At 48.0% G+C, this 23,891-nt stretch overlaps 1 protein-coding gene across 2 annotated transcripts in view; it reads right to left on the bottom strand.

Moving 5' to 3' along the window:
* The window catches only part of PLXNC1 (plexin C1), a 149,101-nt gene that overhangs the window by 88,237 nt on the left and 36,973 nt on the right, over positions 1–23,891 (bottom strand). For both annotated transcript variants that reach the window (XM_043562116.1, XM_043562115.1), the window contains exons 4-5: positions 22,564–22,664; positions 1,974–2,088 (exon numbers count right to left, since the gene is read on the bottom strand). In XM_043562116.1, coding sequence (XP_043418051.1) covers positions 1,974–2,088; positions 22,564–22,664 — 216 coding nt within the window. The remainder of the gene's footprint in view (positions 1–1,973; positions 2,089–22,563; positions 22,665–23,891) is intronic.

Genomic DNA, 23,891 nt, shown 5'->3' with positions numbered 1-23,891 from the left:
ATGTAAGTCACAGATGACCGTGACGATAGGACATATTTTGAAATAATATGACTAAGAGATGGCATCACACATCTTATCAACGTTATTAAAATAATCAGTCCAAAGTTGGTTTCAAAGACGAACTTTACTCAGATTACTAAATTCTTATCTCCTTTACCTTGAGAGTGATGGTAGTTGGAGAGCGAGGTAATGGTTGTGTGGGAAGGCTCTAGAGGGATTTGGGTAAACCATGGTGGGACTCAGGGTCGAGAAGAAAGCACTAGTGGTTGTTTGGGTGGTAAACATTTTTTGTGATGTTCCAAACTAGGTAGAAATGGCGATTAAGTTATACCAGGGAACCCAAAGATAGGTAAGCAAATTATGCAAGCAGCATTTTTTATTTAACGAACAAGTTGCTTTCCCTTACTACATTTAGCTGAAGTATCACCCTTAAAATTTTCAAAATGATAAAAAAAAAAATCTTGGGTAATCTTTTTTTTTTTAAATGTGTATTTATTTTGAGAGAGACAGAGAGTGTGCTTGTGTGAACGGGGTAGGGGTAGAGAGAGAGAGAGGGAAAGACAGAGTCCCAAGCAGGCTCTGTGCTATCAGTGTGGAGCCCAACATGGGGCTGGATCTCACACCCGTGAGATCATGACCTGAGCCAAAATCAAGAGTCGGACACTTAACTGAAAAGCCACCCAGGCACCCCAAATCTTGGGTGATCTTGACCATTTATCAGAGTCCTGGGTATATTCAAAGATCATGGCATACATAAATATTTTTTTATTCTCTATCAGCACCCAAGTTAGCTATTTTTCAGACTGCTAAGAGAAATAAAAATTTGACCACACCTATGCTGAGATGCCTAAGCATCTTTTTCACACAGTTTTTTCACTCTGACTTAGGGCTGGTGGAGGTTTGGATGAAGGCTTTCCAAGTTCTTTTTTCACTGCCCCCCACCCACCTGCTGGAAGACAATAGAAAGTGACAACAGCCAAATACCTTTAAATCTGTGAGTTCTGATCAGTTATGACTTGAAAGCTTTATTCTTTTATTATTTATCACTCATTAAATGCTCCGGCTCTCCTTTATTAAACGTTAAATCATCTTAAGTGGTATGGTTCTTGCTATTTGAAATGGCAAAGTGTACAGGAAAAGAGAAAGTGGCCCATTTCCTTGTTAATGTGGCATTCAAATAAAACAGAGTGAGCTCAACAGACAGGTCAACTGACTGCTGATGGGGATTCTGTACAATTATTCATAATACAAGAACTATAATTAGGGAGAAAATGTCTCCTTATAGCACCACTGAGATTACAAGGCAGGAATTCCATTTTCCCATAGGGTATGGATGGCTGTGAATCAGAAAATGCTTGAATACGCCCCTCATTGCTTCCTTTCTCTCATCCGGTGACAGGACTGAAGAGCTGCCCATGGCAGCATGGCCATAACAAGAGCCCACTGGCTTTCCAGGGGACCCCACTTGCAATTTTCCCTGCCCATATTGGTTTCTCGCCCTCTCGACCAATGCCGCTCATATAGCCATGCACATAAGCTAGTGATCAGGAGAAGCCTGAGCAAATTAGGAAAAGGACCATAAAACAAAATTCTACACTTAAGTCACATTTAAGGAATCTTGTTGACCATGAATTGGAACTTTTTTCTTCTTCTTTTTGTTTTAATCAGTATATTTTTCTACTACAATGATAGTCCATCTTTTCTTGAGATTCAACTAATGAGGGTCATCGTCAGCTCTACAAGATGACAAACTCCATGAGGGCAGGCTCACGCTATGTCTTGTTCTCCGCTATTTCCCTAGCACCTTGCGGTGTGGATGGTATCTGCTGGGCCCTCAGTATTAGTTAATGAAACGAATGGGCTCCCTTACTTCGGCTTACTTTAACACTAGTAGGTATTTCACACACAGAAGGAAGCGAGCATTAGTTGTACAAAGTGAGACAACAGAGACAAATGAAAGTCTTTCCTCTTACCTTATCTTCACTGCTTCGAAATAGGTTAATTTGAGGACACTTTTTAGCTCCGGATGAAATATCCAGCCAGTTTTCATAGTTGTCTAAAGGTACACAATCTTCTTTGAAGGTACACCTATCAGAAAAAGCAAAAGGCAACAAAACAGCAACCCCACACATGCATTAGTTCAAAGTTTCTCATACTTGGTTTCAGTGCAGAACGCCAGGCTTTGTGGAAAGGACTATCGATTTCGAGTGAGAATAGGAACATGATGCTAAAACCATGAAAAGCAACAGGCCAACAGCAGAGCGTTTTTCCATCATGTCTATGAGCAGGGAACAACACATTGAAATGTAGACAACACGTTGAACTTAGACTCCCGAGGCACCTCTCATGATGACATCGCCAAATACATCCAAAGCATATCCTCTCGCGGATTCTAAAATTAAAGAGCTCCCTTCCAGAAAAACCTTGCAAAGCACAGCCCAAGAAGGGGTTTACAGATCATATAAATTTTAGGTTTGTGATTTGTTCCCAGAATATCAACCTACCGTGCAAATTTTTATTACAAAAATAATAAAGCTAGCTTGTGCTTTGTTGTATGATAATTAAATATAAATATTTCCAGGGCAGAGTCCTCCCAAGAATGTGATAAGCCATTCCATAACCATCTGCTACATGACATTTATTTAGACAGAAACCCAATTATATCAAAAGATATGGGTGCAACACTTTCCAGGGCCACTGTCTCAAGTCTGTCAGCTCACAGGACGCCCCAGATAAATCTTAAGCTGTAGCCAGGGCCAACTCCTTTGATATGCATGACCAAGAGCTGAGGGGTGAGACCGGTCCTTTGCTCGATGTCTCAGTCACTCTAGGTCATGCTAACTTGGGAACTCCTATCTCACCAGAAGGGCCGCCAACCGGACGAAAAGAATGAACACCAAGTGTCATGTTAGTCTCAAAGGTGCTGAATTCCACAAACATTCCACTGAATACCATCCAGGCGAGACTAAGACATCTCTGTTATCTAAGCCTCCCCAAGGCCTCAGGTTAAAATGAAGGGGCAGGGGAGAACCAGTGTCAGTAAGTTTGAAAAGAAATGGAAAATTCATGAATCATGAGATCGAAAAGCAACCAGATGATAACCACATTCATCTGTGGGGAGTCCCTGAAAGGACCGGAGTGCAGTGGGGTGTGGTCCCCCAAAAGGTATGTGACTTCACAAGCATTTCAATTCTCCTTCTTCCTCTTCTCTCCTTTTTTAATTCGTAAGAATTTAGGCCCCACGGTTTCGTCTTTGAGCTCTGCGCTAATTTGAATATGACAAAAATAGAACAGGAAGCCAGCGAGTTTCATTAAACATCATCCTCAAGCACAATGCTTTGAGCAAGTATTGGGGAACCCTGTTTGCTAAGAGCCCATTGGTGTCCAAACTCCCCTACATCCGTGGCAGTTCTTTCTCCAACACCCTGACCGTGGGGATTTTCAACAGCGGTTCTCCTCAGCTATAAATTTATCCGACCCTTGATGGCTAGCTCGTCCGTCACGGACATTAAGTTCAAATTCAACGGCCTGTCGGTGTCACGGGGCGTTTGCCACAGAGGGACAAGTATGGCTGGACTGAAAAACAGAATGATGAGGCTGGTTTCTCTATTTTGTATTTGAGAGAGATTAGGACTGCCAAAAACTACCTGCCTCTCAGGGGCACTCCAGTTTGCATAAGGCGCTTCCTCTGTCTCTAAGAACAACAAAAACAAAAACAAAAAGCCAGTTCTAGAGAGACCGGAGTACAAATATTGTCGTAGGCTCTTAATGCTGCCTGGAAGTCAAGGCCCAAGGCTGCCAAAAAAACAAGTGTAAAATATTTCATACAAATAGTGCTGTGATTTGCCAATTTGTAGGCACAACACAGTGGTGCCACTGAGTTATCACTCCCTTTGCTGAACTCCTATAGCGTTTCTTGTCGGAGCCACACATTTTGGTATTTAATCATATGTTGTGTTGAATTACAACTTAACTGTTTCATATGCCGGTGTCATTTCTCCCCATGTCAGCTCTAAGCTCCTCAAAGGAAGGGAGAACGTTTTTAATGTTTCTTCAGCAAATCCCTCAGTGTCTGTCAGCATGATATGCAAATACTGGGCTTCAATAAATATTTTTGAATGGGTGGATGAAATATGAAATCTCTATAGGTTCTTTCTGGTGATTTTTCTTTCTCAAGTTCTCTTACAATTTAGGTCTGACTCCTACTTACCATAAACAGACTATTTTTAATGTAAGCCAAAAGTTCAAGTCCGGGGCCAGGGAGGGAGAAAATTAAGAGCTGAGGTTTTACCTTTTGGAAGTTGATCGGTTTATCTTTTGGGAAAAAAAAAGAAAAAAAAAGGAAAAAAAATATATAATGAACCTCTTCCTTCCTATTTTGTGTAAGGTAGGAACAAAATCCAACCATGTTAAGCAACTCAACATAAATTTCTTATTTTTAAGACACCTCTGAAATTTCGAAGCTCCCGTTTCTTGCTTAACAGTAAAAATAAATAAATATATAAAATAAAAAAACAGCAAACCGTGACACTAAGAACGCACAACCAGATGGCCAACCAACAACAGTATCTTATCACTTCTCCAATATTGCAGATGATAAAATCTTCACGACAGCACATTACCCACGCATTCGAATTTCTTAAGGAGGGGGAGCAGATCTTGGGGCCCCCACGTTTTAGTAAAACAAAACCAGGTGTTTTGAAATTATCCCTTTTGAAAGCTGTCATTCTTACTCCTGTGTATCACCAAAGCGACGGTCAGGCGCGTAGACACGTGAGCCTTTGCCCAGATGAAACTTAAAATCTCGTGGTGGGGCACAGCTCTTGGTGAGGCTGACCCTCACGAGGTGCTCTCAGGTAGGCCGATCTCATAAGTGGCTTCATTTCAATTTCTTCAGGCCACAGATCAGAGGAAAATTGGATTCGGATTACAATGAGCACATTCTGGAGAAACTGGCAAGCGATGTATTTGCTTCCCTTACTCGGTGTTATTGCTGCTGCCCCACCCCCTACGGGGGAGGGTCCACCCAAAAGTCCTAAGGTTCCCAATCACTGTTTTCTTTTTCTCGTCCTTATTTCTAGCTGCATCTCATGCCCACACGATAAGGCCACTATGCAGACACTAGCCTATTTGCCAGTCAGGGAATAGAAGCTGCTCAAATGCAAAGAAAAGACTGTCTGTAGCAACAAAACAAAGCAAAACCCAAACCAGAAAGTTAATTAAAAAAATTTTTTTTTCCTTAGGTGAAAAACACCGTATGTGGAAATCCTTTAGTGAAAAAGAATAAAAAGGCTCGTTCTTATTAGTTCGCTATGAAATCTGCTGTAAAGCTTAACCTATTCAAAATAATAAGAGTTTGATAAGGCTCACTCAACTCTATAAGTACATGAGCCACCCCTCCCCCACCCCCAACTCATTATAAAGTATGCTCAAAACCTATCCAGGCCTCCACTCTTTTTTTTTTTTTTTTTTTTTTTTTTTTTTATTTGAGAGAGAAAGAGCAAGTGCGTAGGAAGGGCAGACAGACAAGGAAACAGAGAATCCCAGGCTCTGGGCTAACAGTGCAGACAGAGCCCCACATGGGGCTCGAACTATGAGATCATAACTTGAGCCGAAATCAAGAGTCTGACGCTTAACTGACTGAGCCACCCAGGCGCCCCTAGGCTTCAAATCTTGAACAGAAAGGTTCCAGATACTTGTTTCTAAGTTTGCTGTTTGGAATTCAGAAAGGATTTTCACAGTATGGGTTTGCTTCCTGAACTCCTGGAAATCTTTCTAAACCCAAATATCCCAGAATAACTACCCCAGGCACCTGCAAGGAGGGAGCACTGCCCTGACCAGGCGCTGGACCGAGTGCTTACAAGTAGTACTCCCCCTTCGTCCTCACAGCCACCTCATTCTACAGGGGTGACACAGAGGCTCAGAGAAGTGCAAAAACACGCCAACATCATACAGCCACAAGCGACACGAGTCTGCCTCCAGAGCCACCCACTTGGCCACTCTGTTGCACGGCCTCCTAGGAATCCTGACAACCGCTTAGTAAGGTGTGAAAGGGTAAAGATGTTCAGAGAGCCCCCTGGCTTCCTGGGGCCTCAACGGTGGTTGGGGGCTGGGGCTGCGCCAGGACGAGCCCCCCAGGATCAGAGATTAAAGAAGGTCAGACAGAGTCTCTAGGTTGAGAGGACACCAAGGACTGGGTGGGGAAGGGGGGGATTCTGCGACTCCTCTGATTTTCATCTGTCACTAGCCCTGAATACAAAACATCCATCTACAGGTTAAAATCCCAGGAGGCCCCCATGTTACAAATCTACCGTGCCCCCCAAATCGGCTCGCTCCCCATCTGTTTGTCATGTGGAATGCACATTTCCCCTCCCCGTAGAAGTAATGTTATAAACAGTGATTAGGTCTCCAGGTTAGCCCACAAAACCTATTTATCCGTAATGTAACCTTCGATGCTATATATTTGCAATAAAGTGTAGCCGGAAACAATAAGATTGCAGCCATTTGCATTATATAGCAGTTTTTCTTCTACTTTACTTGTGTTTCTGCTCAGCTGGTAGTCTGGGAACAGTGCCCAGCTGGATCGACTTTTACATTTATTACTACAGTATTATATTTATACAGCATTTCTGTTTTTTTTTTAATGGGTATGATTTAAATTATTAAATTGTTTTCATGCCAACAGAATGCACAGGGAGACCTACCTCTGAAAAGGAGCTGAAGTTTCCAGGCAGGTGAAAGGCCCCTGGGCTGGGCTGGGCTGGGCTGGGGGACCCTGGAATCTGACTCTATTAGGCCAGAATCTCTCTCTCTCTCTCTTTTTTCTCTTGGCCAGTGAGAGTTTATTGGTCCTTAGCATGACATCTCAGTTACCAAGATAAAGTCACATACACGACTGCAGGTAAAAACACGTAAAATAATATAAAAATATATTGAAAGCTACTTTTATGTGTGTCCTGAATTAAGTGGTATAATAAACACTATCATAAGCAGAGAGCTTCAATCACACAATTCAGTCTCACTGAAGTTACAGGAGTGTTTGTAAATACGAGTTTTAAAATCTAAGTTACAAACATGTAAGCACTGAAAGACTAGTATCAAAGTGAAATGTGGCATCTAAGTGAGCTCTTCGGTTATTTGTAGTTGACAGCCCGGGACAATGAGGGAGCCTTGCCTCACCTACTTTTTGAGGTACGACTATCCAACTAGGTCAGCAACATGCTGGAATACTTAATGGTCTTTGAGTTGACTTTTCCCTTTTGCGAAGCCCAAAGAGCAACCCAGAGCTTATCACTGTGCAAAAATTCTCCAAACTCCTAATAGAATTTAGGAGGGAACTTCTTCTTGTGACCCGCAGTGTCCTGGCCCAGTGTCCTGGCCTCAAGCCAGCAAGTCCCCAGGGCTCAGATGGGGCTGACTGCCAGCAGCCCCTTCCTAGGGTGATCCTTTTGCTCCAATTTGTGCCTCCTCCTTCTGATAAAAAAAAAAACAAAATCTCGTATCGAAACGTAAAATAACCCATCGCTTCAGAGACCTCACCATGATCACGCTCACTCCGGGTGATATAAAACTGAAGCCACTAATAGGAAAGTTGGCAAAAAGCATGTGAGCCCTGGAGGACTTCTGCCCGCCCCTAAGAAAAATCCTACTACACCTGATGTCCCTGCCAGGCCCCTGGCGTCCACTCCTAAGGTCAAAATCGGCAACACAGTGCCATGGCCCTTCCTCCCGAGACAGCCTAAGACCCTGTCCTTCCACCTGTAGCACTCAGAGGAATCAAGTGGATCTTCAATTTCACAGTCAGACCCCTAAGGCGCCCGGCAGGTTCCAGAAGGGGTGGTGCGGGGGAGCAGGCATCCTCCCTGCCTCAGTCCTCAAAGAGCCCACTTACTCAACCTTGAAATAGAAACTCTGAACTCAGAAACGTAACTTCTACTTCCTGCCACTCGAATTTCATCAGCATCCCCTAATCTAATTGTTCGCCAAGAGCAGACAGTCCCTGAAGGAAACTGATAGCTAAGTATCAGGTCATTGGCTGGAATGTGGGGTTGGTGTGACCTATTCCAAAGATTCTATACTGATATAATATCAGAAAACTTTTAACAAGGAAACAAATCCAGCCTCTCAGGGAACGGAAGGCTGTGTCCACATGGGGGGAAGGTTTTGCCAGGAGAGCATCCCAAGGTCTTCTGCTAGGTGATATGAAACAGATGTCTGCATTTTTAGGAAAGGCACAGAGGAGGACCCAGGTGGTCCCCAGAGTTGGGGGGCTTTTATGGACACTGTCAGTCCACGAGATGAAGAAACCAAACTCGACTGAATAGAAGAGAGTAGCATGTCACTGTGGCAAAACTACACTCCGAATTCAAGGCCTCCAGAGTCAGGAAAAGGGAATGTCAAGATGCAAGATCAAAATAACTTGCCGGGAAAGCTGAAAAACTGGATCTTCATCACTGGGGCTGAAAGGCAACCTACATGATAAAATTATGCCAATAACAGAGACAATTTAGAAGATTTTTTTTTTTAAATGAAAACATCTAATATTCCAGGCCACGTTCTTTCACATGATTTGATTCATTGTTTCTTCGTACCAAACCTATGAAGAACAGAATTGTCCCTGCTTTACAGATGGGGGAAACTGAGGTGCAGAAGGCACCATATTGCTTTCCCAAGGTCACAGAGTTAGCAAGTGGAGGGGCTGAGATACAAAAACCAGGCAGTGTAGCTTCCCACGTCCATGGTCTCATCTATGAGCCTATATGGCCTCCTACAAAAGCTAACACTGAGCCCTTCCCACCAGAGCGGGGCCAGGCACTGCTCTGAGGGCTTTCTGGAAATCAACTCGTTGATCCTGACAACCACCTCAGGAAGTAGGTAGGCATTATCTGCTCCACGTCAAGCATGAGGAAACTGCCGTGCAGAGAGGTCGGGTGGTGCGGTATGGGTCTCAGCAGTCCTCTTACTCCTGTGCCAAATTCCTCGGGGATTAGAAGCTCTAGTATGCACGCCAGGAAATACTGCCCGATCTTGGTTAATGAGCAGTAAATCAAATAGTGGAAAAAATAGAAAACCCTGGGCCTTTCTTGGCTTTATTCTCAACTCTCATACTTGGTTGATCATGACCTATTACTTCTCAGCATCCGTCTAGGCTATCTCCCACGTTCCACACTCATCCATCACCTCTCACTTGGGTTCCTGCCTTCCCACCTCCAGTGCCTCCAGCCAGCCTCTACATGGGCATCTAGGTTATTCTCAAACACAGAGTGATCATAGTACTTCCTACTTAAAAACTTTCAATGGCGCCCTTTTGCCTACATTAAACTCCTCCACCTATGTGTCTTTTATGACTAGGAGCCTAGAACACATGTTTCCATGTCCAAGTCTATAACCTGACCCTAGGATCTAGCCCCTGCGTTCCTCTCCAAACTCATCCCTAGGCAACTGTGGATTGGTGAGTCTGTCTGTTTGATTAACACATGCGGTGCTAACATGCCTGCCTCTTCCTATCATATGCTGTTCCCATGGTCCAGAGTGCCCTTTGGCCTAGAATATACTTGGTGCAATTATGTTCCTTGTTCAAGGCTAGCTCGATGGGACTTTCCCCATGATTGCTTGCCCAACCTCTAGGCAGAGCAGTCGCTCCTTCCTCTGTGTTCCTGTGGCACCTTACGTAGGCTCCAGGTATATACAGCACATAGCATTGGTTGCTGATTGCCTCTCTCTCCCACCAGACTGTAGGTCACCGAGGGAAAGGCCCAGCTCATTCACCTTGGCACCTCGGTCTAGTACCATATGTGGCATCCACACCACAAATATTTACTGAGGGCCCCCCAGACACCAAAGACCACAGTAGGTGCTGCAAACACATTACTGCGTAAGCGGGTTAAAGTACCCCTGTTAACGAGCTTATGTTCCAGTGAGGCACACAGACATAAACCAGATAAGCAAACCCTAATTTAAAATAATTTAAAATTCAGGTAAGTCTTCTGCAGAAGCCAAAAAAAAAGGAGCACAGAGGAACTACTTTAGATTGACCGGTCAAGAAAGATGGCATTTCAGCTCGGAGTTCAAGGATGAAAACCATCCAGCCATATCAGGAATGATGGGAACAGCATTCCATTCCAGGCACAAGGAACAGCACATGCCAGGACCCTGAGTTCACACAGAGCTTGGTCTCTGCAAGGAACCGATTAAACACCAGACCGGCTAGTAATCAAAGGGAAGAGTGATTCTGCCAATTACAAGCCTGTGACCTCGGGCAAGTGACGGGCCCTCTGTGTCTCAGGCTGTCCATCTGCAGATACACAGGTGATAACAGGTTCTACCTCATGGAGTTGTTACAACAATGCCTTGGTGAATATTAGTAGCTGTTGGTATATTTATCACTTGGGCAAATGAAACAGACTGTAGGCAAAAATTTGGAGGACATAAGGTAAACAAACAGAAGGGACCGGGGCAATAAAGCTACCCAGACTGCCCGCTGGCATTGCCCACATACAGCAGGTCAACACTCAGCACACCTTTCCTACGTAAGGAGGCAAAGTTCAAGGCTTCTTGGAAGATTCTGAATCACAATGCTCCTTCCCCCCAATACGAAGGGGCTCCTTGGGGTCTCTCCATGCCATGAGCCCCGCCTGTGAGCACTTTCCACAGTGGACGGATGGCTTTTGGTCAGTGTGCGCATCCCGCCCTAACCGTGAGCTTCTCTGGGGCAGAGCCTCATTCATCTCTGTTTCCCCCAAGGGGCTGGTCCAGGGCCTGACCCACAGCTGGTATTCAACAAGCACTGGCTGAGTTGGATTAAGAATTCAGTTTTCAAGTGACTAAAATTCTTGACTATGTCTCCATGATACCAGCATAAGGTGTTTCATTGATTTTTGTTCGCTGGGCTGGCCTGTTAACTGGCATGGTGGAAAACCAGCCTTTGTCTTGAAACTTGGAGCTGTTTAGCGCACATAAAACACATTTGCAGCCTGAAACACTCACACAAAAGGGATTTGTAGCCTTCACCCCATGTGGTTCTTTTGTAGGTGATGCGCGTACTAAAGTTGGTGTTTTTATTCCCAAGCGCAAACCATGAGCTGAAGAGTTTAAGGAGGTATTTTTAAAACATGTAACATGGAAGTAAAAATAGGAAACCGACGGATGCCTCTTGAGCCAAGGAGCTCTGGGTTCAAAGCTACTTGTCCACACATTCCCGGTGCAGCTGGGGGCACATTCCTTTCCCTCTCTGGGCTTCAATGTCCCCGCCAGTAAGCAGGTGGCAATGCTAACAACCCCATCTCCCTGAGGCCAATACCGAATGCCATGCTCCCTTCTCTATGCAGCAGAACATAAGCGCCCAAGCTTTACAGAACGTTACAAAAGCGAAAACATGAAAGACGGCCTGGAAGGCTTCCAGCGAAGATCGGAACGGTGTGTCTGAAGGTGGAGGAGTTGCTGGGAACAGGACATGTACTAGGTCACAAAGACAAGTGAAAACATTTGAGGAATGTTTAAAAGCCAATCAATACATACTTATGAAAGTGCCTGCTGCCTGAGATAAGGTCATTTCAAAAAAAAAAAAAAAAACTCTCTTCCATTAAAACATGTATTTACTAAAAGGGGCGTTCCTTAATGGTGCTTGTTCCAAGACAGAGAACATCAATTAAAGAGACGGTGCGGGTAACGGTTTGGAGGCTGAGCTCTGACGACCTCAGCGGCCAGCCCTTTCCAAGCAAAACCGGCTTCTGAGTCAGGTGAACGCTCTCCCTGCGTTGACCTCTGTCAACTGTCGGGGTAGCAAGAGCTGCGCCCCTTAATGACTTCATCCCCTCTCCACCTTCTGCTTCGAAAGAAATAGGATCTGCGCACAGCTCCTCCCAGTTGACAAAGCTGATGAAGAACCCGGCGGGGGTGGGGGGGGGGGGTTGCTGCACCACTGGAAGGGCCCCACGATCCCTTTCAGCATCCTCCGTAACCCAGATGCCTGGGCTGGGCGTCTGCCAGGGGAATTCAGTGACGCCCCGAGGTCCGAAGCACGTATTCCCTTTTCTCCCCACTGCTTCCACCCCACGGACAGCTGTCCTACGTGCTCCTACACAATTAGTCGGCACAATGGGGTCCTCACACAAGAAGGAAGGGCCACCCCCAAATCCCATCATTATCCTTACCGCTCTCATTAGAGCCGCACTGGACCATAAAGGAGTGTCACTGCACAGTGACACATCCCGGATCGGAAGGAAAGGAGGAACGAATCAAGAATTACAACAAACTTCGGTCTCAAACTGTCTTCCTGGCCACTCAGCTAGGTGTGGCCGGCCGTAACCCCTGAGGGGGGGTGGGGGGGAACATCTCCAAAGCTGAATGTGCTCCTCAGGTCTTGGCTGAGACCCTCCCTCTCGGTGAGGGCTTCTGGAGCCGCTCCGTCCCGTTCAGACTGCAACTTGTTCTGCCCCAAGCCAGCGCTTCCCTCCCCTGTCCTCTGCTGGATTTGTCTTCATAACATTGCTCACCATCTGACATGCTATTTCCTTATTTATTTTTACACTGTCCCTCTTCCCTCATGCAGGGAGTTGAACAACATTCCCTCAAAATTCAGGTCCACCCAGAACCGCAGGAGGTGACCTTATTTGGGAATAGGGTCTGTGCAGACGTAAGTAAAGGATCTCAAGAGTAAATCCTCCCGGGTTTCAGGAATCCAGTGACCGCTGTCTCGAAGAGAAAGGAGAGGGAGATTTGGACACACAAAGAGGAAAAACCCACAGAAGTGAGAGGCGGGGATTGCATTTCTGCTGCCACAGGCCCTGAAACACCAGGAGCCCCCGGCAGCTGGGAGAGGAGAGGGACCACTTTCCCCTAGGGCCTTCAGAGGGAACGTGGCTCTGTGGACACCTCCATTTTGGATTTCTAGCTTCCAGAAGGGTGAGAGAGAAGTTTCTGTTGTTTTAGGCCGCTGATCGTGTGGTCATTGGGTAAGGCAGCAGGAATCGAACACCCTGTTAGGAGGACCTCCCTGAGGGCAAAGGTTTAGGGCGTTGTCTTTCACTGCTGGAGAATCCTAGTGCTTAGAACACTACCTGACACATACTAGGTGCTCAATAAATACCCATTAAATGAAAGCATGGACGCTTACACTTTCAAGGTGGAAGGGTTTCTACATGTCAGGTTGGCTCCCATGGTCCTTGTTGGGCATAGCCAGTCATCCATGAAGGGTCCATTTGGACCAGGCTCTTCCCTCTCCTCCCACAGCCACAGGGGATAACGTCTCTTCCTCGTTCCTCTTCCCTTCCCCTACAGTGGGAGGTGAAGGTACCAGCTTGTACAACCTGCAGCAGGCAGAGTAACAGCCCCCAAAGATACCCATGGCTCAGTCTCTGGGACATGTGAAAATGTCCCCTCACACAGCTAAAAGGGCTTTGCAGATGGGATTAGGGATCTCAAGAGGGGGGGAATTATCTTGGATTACCTGTGTGGGCCCAAAGTAATCACAAGGGGATCAAGAGAAGGCAGGAGGGTCAGGGTGAGAGAAAGGGACGTGACGAGGGAAACAGAGCCAGAGAGATGTGAAGATGCTACTTTGAAGACGCAGCCAGGAGCCAAGGCAGGAAGGAAGGCTGCCTTCGGGAGCCAGGAAAGACAAGGAAAAGGCTCCTCCCTACAGCCTCCAGGGGGAACACAGCCCTTCCACACGTCAGGTGTGAGCCCCGGGAAACCCAGAGCAGACTTCTGACCTCCAGAGCTGTCAGCACGGTTCCAAGCCACCCGGGTTGTGATCATTTGTCACAGCAGCAGTAGGAAGTGAATACACCAGCTCAGGTGGTTTGCTTGTCCCTCCCGGGCACACTGCACTCACACTTACTTCCCAGGGTGGCAGGAGGACTGATCGGAGCACGGCGTGGAATGTGAGGCACAGCATCAGCATCTAGTGCAGGAGCACGCTCCCCCTGCACGCTCCCTGCAGACTCTGTCTTCCGACCGGGGCTGGGGTGGGGGCTCGCTTCCTGCGGGAGGGTCAGTGGGCGCAGTCCCACCGGCTCCTCTGCGAACAGCCCTCACGGCCGTCTCGGCTGCACACTGCCCGCCTCTCAGATGCAGACGGGGGCAGCGGGGACTGAGACTTCACAAACGTGGGGTTATGGGCTACCGAACTCCATGGGTTGCCCCAGTCAACTTTCTGGGCAGTGACGGTCTATGGCCATTTAGAATTACAAACTGGCCGGGGAGGCTCGAGGGAGGAATGTCTCTAGGAGGAGAGAGGGGAGGCAGACCTCAAGACAGGGGAGGAATGCAAGGGACTGGAGGTGGCCACAGGCAAATCATTTAACTCTTTTTTTGTTTGTTGCTCTGGGGTGCTGGGGACAAATATGTTTAGCAGTCTGATTTTTCTCTCCTGTGTTCAAAAGTCCCTTCTGGGGGGGCCTATGGGTGGCTCGGTCGGTTGAATGTCCGACTTCAGCTCAGGTTGTGACCTCATGGTTTGTGAGTTCAAGCCCCGCCGTGGGCTCTCCGCTGACAGCATGGAGCCCGCTTCGGATCCTCTGCACCTGCCCCCCTTTCCGTTTCTCTGCTCCTCCCTGCTCGTGCTCATGCTCTCCTTCTCTCTCGAAAATAAATAAACATTAAGAAAAACATTTCCCTCTCCCCCACCCATTTAGAAAGTCTGACAGTGGGGCCGGCCGGCCACAGAGTGGTGTTATTAGGCCACGCTGAGGAATGCTCTCTTACCAGCAGCTGCGAACCTGAAAGCTGCTACCAGGGGCTGCCTGGAGGTCTTCCCCTGGTCCATACGGAAGAAACATAGAGAAGAGTGTGGGCAAGTATTAGATTGACACAAATAATCAAGGGGAACTACAGATACCCTACAGTTAACACACCTGCTGATTAGCAAAGCCTTACCCTATATACTTCGTGTGCAGGATGGGGCATGACAGGTAGGGCAACGAAGACAAGCTCGGCCTTTCCTGCACGGCCCATTTTCGGAAGAGGACCCAGCCATGGTTCCATCGGGGGACGGGGACCAGAGCAAGTGGAGCGCCATGGTGGTGCTGGGAGAGGTGGGAGGTACATGAAATTTGAAGAAACAGCCGCCAGGTAGAGGACTCGGGAAGAACTGGGAGATAAACTCACTCATTACAAAATATACCAAAAGACAGTGTACCCTGGGAGGGGTACCATTGGGAAGTCTGATACAGCTGCTGCTTGAGTTAATGCGGCTCATGCTGGATGCTGCCATCAGGATAATCTTTTTAAAACACAAATATGATCATGTCAGTCCTCTGCTGAAAATCCTTTAACAGGTTCCCGGCACCCCCGAATCAAGTCCAAACTCAGAGTCCTTCACATCCTGGTCCCACCCAATGCCCCATCCCCTTCCTGCCTTCCAGAACCAGCGCTCTGGGGGTAATATCCAATCTGCCGCTCCCTCAAAAGACCTCTCCCTATGCTGGATCCTCTACCTGAAATGCCTTCCACTCTCTCTTCCCTTGGTGAAAGTTCATTCAGGCTTCAAGGCCTAATTTTAACGCCACTTCCTGTCTGAAGCCTTCCCCGACCTTGGTTACAACTAATGGCTCCCTCCTCTGGGCTTCCACCATCGCAATGGCTAATGTTACTTGAGTGCTTACTAAGAGCCAGGCGCTGTGCCTGGGGCTTTATGAACATTATCTGATTGGATCTTCTTGGCCACCCTGTGAGGTACTACTAGCCCTACTTTATGGAAGAGATTTGACCCAGAGGAGACGAGGAAACTGAAGGTCACAAAGAAGCCTAGATTCAATCCCAAGCAGGCTGCCTCCAGGACCTGCACTCTTCCTCCTCTGCTGCCAGAGTGGAAGCCACCCCCTGCATTGCTGGGCATCCCGAACAGGCTATCCCTCCTACATTCCTGTTCGGCAGTGACACCCCTGTCCATCTGGTCACCCAAGCCAGATGCCCATACCCCTTCCCTTATCATCTCAACACCGAGGTTACGGTGTTGCTGGGAAAAGAGCAGTAGCTTGCCTCACTGCACCTTCCGAGACTTAGCTCTGCCATCGCTCCAAAGTCCTTCCCCCTCTGACCAAGTGACCATGCTTTGGGCTCCAACCGAGTGCCTGGTCCAATCCCTGGGACACAGTAAGAATCCATTGCGTGTTTAGGTATCGCTTCTTTGTTGCCTTTATGAAGACTTAGATTGAGGGAGAAAAAGTACATCTTCCAGAAAAACAGTGGCCACCTTGATACCTGATTTTTCATTTTATGGCCCTATTTTGAGTGTGTCAAACTCAAGGGGGATCTAATTAATCAAAAAGTCCTGTCAATTCTATTCTCCAAATAGTTCTAGAGTCCAGCCACGTCTTTCCATTGCTACTATCATTTCTCCAGCTGGACCCCAGTCTCTTGCTGGTTTACAACCACCTTCTAAGTGATCTGCCGGCGTCCAGCAGATCGTTTCCAGGCTATCCTGCGCTAGGACGCTTATTCTAAAACCCACAGCTGATCTGGTCACTCTTCTAATTGAAGCTCTGCAATAGTTCCCAAAAGTCCTTATGAGAAAATGCACATTCTTCAACATGGCTTGTAAGGCCAGTGCTCGGCCACTCCTGCCTACCAAGCCACTTTCTCAACAACCCCCGCCAGACTGTGTGCTCCAACTGTATTGAGCACAACGGGTGCTCTTACAGCTCCTGGCCTCGATACACCTGTTCCCTCGGCCAGTCACCTGCCTCTGCTCTACCTGGCTGATATCTGCTCACAGCTCAACTTCAGCTTAGATATTCCCTCCTCCAGCAAACCTTCCCTTACTTATTATTATTATTATTATTATTATTTTAGAGAGAGAGAGCAAGAGAGAGCATGAGCAGGAGAGAGGGGCAGGGGGAGGGAATCTTAAGCAGGCTCCACACTCAGCACGGAGCCCAACTCAGGGCTTGATTCCATGACCCTGGGATCATGAGCTGAGCCAAAATCAAGAGTCGGACGCTCAACCAACTGAGCCACCCAGGCACCCCAACCTTCCTTACTTTTAAGTTTGGGTTAGATGTTCATGTGCCCCCATGGAATCCTCCACTGCCTCTGGGCTAACCTTCATGATAGTCTATCTACCTATTGGTAAAATGGTAACTCTTTTACTTGTCAAGACTGACCAGATTATTGCGCTCAACGCCTCAGTATCTGCTGCACTGGAATGACGCATCCATGACCTTTGGCTCCCTTGCACGACAGTAGGTGGGGGAGATTTCCTTACCCCATTGACGTTGGGCTTGGCTATGTGGTATGCTCGCCAGTGGAGTATCAGCAAACACGACATGAGCCGAGGTGACAAATGTGATGCATAGTTTAGCATGGCTCTTGTACTTCTGCGGTCTACCTTGAGAACAGTGTGCATTGGATGAGAGATGTGTGAAGAAGACCTGAATCAATCCTCTCAACCTGCAGCTTGAGGCAGAGGGCATCCCGACCACCCCCCCCCACTGGAGCTGACCCATGAGCAAGAAAAACAAATGCTTTTTTCTTCTAATTCTTTCTTTTAGGAAGAATTGGTCAATGCAGTATCACCGAGTATTGTCTACATCCCTCACTAGACTGCAGGCTCTGTGTAGGCAAGAAAGAACTATAACCCGAGTACCTAGCACAGGCCTTATCACGTCATAGGTGCTCAATAAATACTTGTCAACTGGACATATGACTGAATCAGTGTTGGCTGTCGACACGGCTGTCTCCCTAGCTTGCATGTGAATTCCTGAAGGCCAAGAATGGCATCCGATTTCCCTCCATAGCCTCCAGCTAGCTCACTTGCCACATGGGGTTCTTGGTAGATATTCGATAAATATTTGTTGAAATTAAATAAACTGAATTTTGTGGGCTGCCTTGGGACTGAGTCCTTAATTTATGACATTGTTTCTATGGGAAAATGCACTCTGAGTGCCAAACAAACTTGCAAATGAACTTTTGGAACCTCACTCGTTCATTGGTTCAGGATTGCCAGTTTTGTGGAAACCCGTAACTGAACACATGTGCTATGCTTTGCAATATGGGAGAAACTGAGAAACTGCTTCCAAACCCCAGATACTCAGCCTGCAAAAATTCACTTTCCGCCCACACACACAAATTCAGCGCAGGTTGGATTTGAGGTTCCAACAATAAAATACTAGACTTTTTAGAGCTCATTGTTTATCTAATTGCTTTTTATCTGCTTACACTGGATGCCTATTCTTAACACCCGATCAAAAGGAAGTTAAGATAGTTTCCTTGCCCACCCCCCGCTCTCAACAAATCCATTTTCTAGACACATATGCAAGAAAGCTCAACCTTCTCAAAAGAGAAAATAAATTATTTTTCTAAATAAATCTGTGACATTTAAAATAAACACAGTGGGATGCTCTACAGTTATAAGAAAACATCCCCCTTTAGAATTCCTAATTTTGAATGGTACTGGGAACTCAATATGAGTCACAGATCTGAGGCTTAGTTTTATTTCGTCTTAGGCCAGAATGAAGCCAGTCTGAAACTGAGTGATCTGATGTGACTGGGAAGGACCATCAGTCTAGAACGTTCTACATTACTTAATGCGTAAGTCTCAACCTGCCACTGAGAGGGCTCCTCAATCACGCAATCTACTTCATTCACAGGGTGCGTGGGTGGCTCAGTTGGTTAAGCATCCGACTTTAGCTCAGGTCATGATCTCATGGTTTGCGAGGTCAAGCCCTGCATCAGGCTCTGGGCTGACAGCTCAGAGCCTGGATGGAGCCTGCTTTTGATTCTGTGTCTCCCTCCTTCTGCCCCTCCCCTGTTCATGCTCTGTCTGTCTGTCTTTCAAAAATAAGCAAACATTAAAAAACTTTTAAAAATCTACTTCATTCACTTAACATATATTTTTTGAGCACCTACGATGTGTCGGGCACTGTTCTAGACTCTGGGGATATGGTAGTGAACAAGACAGACAAGGTACCTATGTTCATGGAACCCACATTTTAAAAAGAAAAGCAGAGACATAAGATCATTTCAGACACTGATGGGGCCATGATGAAAATAAAACGGGTGACTATGAGTGAGGTGAGGCCACTTCCAACTGGATGATCAGGAAGGAGCCAGCCATGGAAAGATCTGGGGAAAAATATTCTAGACTGAGGAAACAACGAGGGCAAAAGTCCCAGAGGTGGGAACATGCCGACATATTCCTAAGTCAGAAAGAAAGCGCGGTGGGGTAGAGTGAACCAAGGAGAGAGAGGCATGAGAACCATGGAAGGGTCAGATGATGTATGCAGGTCCTGGCAGTAAGACAGTCAGACTGGCTTCTAAGAGAGAAAGCCTGTGCAGGTTTTAACCTGGGGAATGACATGATCTGCTTTAGACTATAAAAGCATCATTCCTCTAGGAGGGTATTAGGACAGGGGTGAGGGAGTAAGAGGAGAACCAGGGAAGCAGGTAGTAGTAGCTTTACAGAAGACAAGCACTCTTTGCCCGTCATCGGTACATGCCCCTGTGCCTTCAACCTCTTCTCTGATCATCCCTCTTACCTTCTCGTGCTCACTGAAACCAGCCTCTCCCCTGGGGACACAGCTTCCTCGAAGCCAGCTCAGGGGCTGGCTGCTTCCTCTTACTCATCCTAAGCGTCCTGCTTGTGTCTCACTGCCTCTTCTGGATGCCTCTTCTTTCCTCCTCCTTTCCAAGCGTGCCCCCCCGGCCCAGTGCGCCCCACCACCGCAAAGCCCTCCTTGTTGCAACCATCTATAGACCACCGCCACCCCTGCCAATTCTTTCCTCTTCTGGACTATCTTGCTTCTCGCCATCTCCAACCCTGTTCCCACGGTCCGACTGCAATATCCACACAGATGACTGACGTTAACACTCCCGTTCCTAACACTACCTCCGTTCCTTGACCCCTCTCTGCCCGCAGTCTTTTTCCCATCCTACTTCAGGTACACTGTCATAATCAATAGCGCCACCACCCTCCATGACTCTCCCACAGTCCAACTACCATTTCCCAGCCCCAGTGAGTCTTAAATCCAATCACAACCTCCCATGCACAGATCCTGCCGCCTATTCCCATCCCTCACTCCCCACCTCGTCGCGTACTTCCAGCTGACAGCCCAGGGCCCCCTATGTTAAGTACCAACATCCATGTCAAGACCATCATCCAGCGCTCGGATACCCCCTCGGTTCCCGGGCCCCGCCCTCCCCTCTTGACGTATTTCCTGCAAAGCCCTACCTTGCTAAATCTAGCCCTCCCCGACTCTGCGACCACACAGCAGGGCTGAACACGGCCTTGGGAAGCAAAACCCTGCTGACTGCTCTCGCTTCAAAAGCAAGACCACTGGCTTCAGCTGGGCCCTCCTGCTGCCCAGCGATCATTCTAAGTTCCCATCTCCGTTCTCGATCTCCTACCTTCTCTCTCTTCGCCTTCCAAACCTCCAGCGCTTCCTCCCCCGCCTCACTCTCACGGGCCTGAAGCCCCCGAAAATGACGTTAGCGATACAAACTGAGGCTGAACACGCTTGCACCACCCACCTGCTCCCGGGCCCAATGTTCTTCACCTGCTCTTCCATCCTGAGACCACCTGTCCACCTCCCGTCTGAACTTGCCTCCCCACCAGTGTGCTACATCTTATTTTCTCTCATCTGCCGAGAGACAGCACGGTGCAAACCCCTCTTCTTTCTCTCTCTCTCTTTTATTGTTTTACTAAAACTTCCCCAACAGCCCCATAGAGCAGGGTTATTTCACGCGCCTCAAAAACAACCAAATTCTCTGGACTTTACTTTCTCCTCTAGCGTCTGCTCCCTTTTTCTGCCGTTTTCCTCGGCAAAGCTCCTCTGGAGACTGGTCTCTGCTCTGCTCCCTCATCATTTTCTCCTGCAGCTTTATCGCTTGCCACACTGCCCTTGTCATGGTCACCGGTCATCACCTGCTGAGTCTAGTGGGTCAGCGCACTTCCCTTGCCCAACCCCTCTGCACCATCTGGCACAGGGGACTGCTCCCCTCTTTCTTCCCTTGGCATCCAGGAGACCACCTTCTTCGGTCTTTCCTCTTCCCTTTCTGGCTGTTCCCTCCCCATTTTTGTTTCCTCTTTGCCTCCCTGGCCCTTCGACACGGCACCGCCTCAGTGCTCGGTTCCCCAACTGCTTCCCCCCTCAATCTACACGGCCTCCCTCGTCTGGTCTTGTAAGCTCCCTCCAGACATGTCTAACTCCCAAATTCATCTCTCCAGCCTGGACACATCGCCCGTGAACTCCAGACCTGTGTTTGCCATATAGCAGCCACGAGCTCCTCGTGGCTAGTTCATCACTGCCACCGCCACTGAATTAACGCCTGGGGGGAGCCCTACAAATATAGGTGGGAAACGCACATAGACGAAACAGGTCCGAAAGAGTACGGGGGAACCGCTCAGTGGGTGTGTGACAATGAAATGCTGTTGATGATCAGTTAATTTCTTAAACTCTAGACTTGGGCAAGCGACGGGAAGAAAACGTTCCTACCCAATTACAATTATTCATGAGAATTTTCCTGGCCCCGCTTCCTTTGTCTGCCAGGGATTCTGACAGAAACAGCCCCGTGAGGAAGCGCTGCAAAAGGCAAGGGCAATTATGCGTCTTGCTGCATCTCAGCTTTTGACTTCCTCCATGAACTCTTAATTAATTCCATCCCCACATTTTTAGTTTGTTTCCTGAACCTCTCGCTTATATTGTAGCCTCGCCCTCTCCCTTCGTTGCCCTGGGCTTCCTTGCCCAGATTCTCTTCCCCGTCCCCTCTGCTTTCCCCAAACTGCCCCTTGTTCAGCCTTCAGCTTCTCTGCACCTGTTCCACTCCTCCTGATCCCTTTTGACCCTTCAAAACGGAAAGCACCAAACTGACGGCCACCGTTATGGTGTTTTTTTTTTTTTTTTTTTCCCCTGCCTGAGCTCCAGCTCCGCCACTCTCCTCCTTGCTTCTGTAGCGGGAGCCCGAGTACTGGGTTGCCATGGCAACAGCGAATCCAACCAGGCCGGTCCCAGCCACGCTGGGAGCTGCCATGGCGAGGGAGCCGCTTACAAGTCGCCCCAGAGCCTGGATGGGTCGTGAACATCGTAATTCAAGACCAGGCTGGGCACATTCTGCCTGGAGACTGAGATTGTACAGCAGGCCCACAGCTGTACCGCGCATTAGGAGACAACATCATCAATAATAAGGCTTCCACCGAGCCATCCGAGTACGTGACATTACCAGGATTCGGTGGGAAATTTTCAAACATCCCTATTCTTTTATCTCCTCTGAGGGGAGACCTTTTGCCTCTCTCTCTCTGGAGTCTTGGAGAACTCTGTAGAGAGTACAAGCAGAATCGGCAGCTCCAGGCTATCCTTCCTGGTGTCCTGTCCCCACCCCGCTCCCACCCCCAGGTCGGGTAACCCGGAGGGGTCCGGGTCAAATGATCCCGCCGCACTGGCCCAGCTGGGAACATCTCCGAGAATTAATGAGGATCACGCGCTGATATTTCAGGCGGCGAAGAGATCGGCTCCCCCAGGTCATTGGCACGGATCGTCAAAGTAGGGCAACAAGTGTTCTGCTGCATGACACTTTTTTTTTTTTCTCTCGAAAATGTGAGCTGGTGAGAAAGAATTCAGGAAATACCTTTGTAGAGAATGGCACCAACCGCAGTGAGGGTCTGTTGCTGTTAAACACTCCGTACAGGATTTATGTTTACTGCAATTTGCAACACGAATTCTCCTCACCTAGAAATGAAGATGACAGCAGCTCAGACGGAATTCTAAGCACCGCCACAAAAACGACAACACCTTATCTGATAACGGGCCACAAAGAGAGCACATTTGTCAACTTGAACTCGGAATGCCTCTGTAAGGACGTTGGGCAGTGGTTCTCAAGTTCCGGGGTACAAATCCCCTGGGAAGGTTTGGAAAGTGCAGGTTCCCAGATGGCCTGCCGTCCCTGCTCTGGAGACTCGGGCTGGGCAGGTCAGGGACCGGGCCTCGGAATCTGCATTTTTAAGTGCTCTCTCAGGTGGGTCTGATCCGCTAATAATGACTTCCCAAGGGATCATGGAATCAGGTCACCTGGCCTTCACACAAAGACAGTTAAATGCGTGGTCAGTGGCACTCTGGAAATGAGCATCTGGGGACGTAAAGGCTCACGCTGACCCAGGAGTGTCAGCACGAGGCTGACGCTGGACACGGAAATGAGGAGAATCCCACACCCCTGTCAGGGTAACTCCATTGCTTCAGCTCCTGGCTCATTTGCTCACCTTCCCTCCACTGGAGTTGGGCATAAAACAAACAGGGGGAGTATTCAAATCATCACCTGCCCCTCAAGCTGCCTCTTCCAGTTGTCAGGAAAGAGCAACCCACAGACCAGGCGCCCGTGCTGGGCAGACCCGGGCATCTGAGACAGTCACAGCCCGGAAGCAGGGTGGCGGGAGTCGGGGAGGACCTCAGTGCCACACAGCGCATTTTCTGCGGGCAAAATCCCACAGCAGGTAGTAAGGAAACTTGTGGAACTCATTAAGCCAGGAAGCTGTACATGCTAGAAGGTATAAGTAACTTCTTTAAAAGGTTAGAAACACAGAGCGTTCTAGAAACGGTTGGTGAGGAAAATAGGCTATCCTGGGGAGTAGTGTTCAATTCCAAGTTGACTGCATGGAGGACAGACCCGTCTATTTCTCCGTCCTCCATGTTGCTGAAAGACGCGGGGGCAGACCACCAGCCTGAGCCAGAATCAACCAGAATGTGGAGATTTCCCTGTAGCTCACAAAACATCTTTTTAATTCTGGGGGGGGGGGGGGTTGCATAAATATCATGTAGTCTCTCTAACCTTGTTTTCTCAACTCTGAAATGGTGACCGTGCTGCGGACTCCACAGGGTTATTTCACTGTCTGGCAGATACTAAGCGCTCGATAAATGTTGGCTACAGCTATTGTGTGAGGCAAAGGTTCCACAGCCCTACAA

The sequence above is a fragment of the Prionailurus bengalensis genome, chromosome B4 (assembly GCF_016509475.1).
Source record: "Prionailurus bengalensis isolate Pbe53 chromosome B4, Fcat_Pben_1.1_paternal_pri, whole genome shotgun sequence".
Lineage (NCBI taxonomy): Eukaryota > Metazoa > Chordata > Mammalia > Carnivora > Felidae > Prionailurus > Prionailurus bengalensis.
The sequence above is the reverse complement of the archived record's forward strand: the minus strand, read 5'-3'. Positions and strand labels throughout refer to the sequence as shown.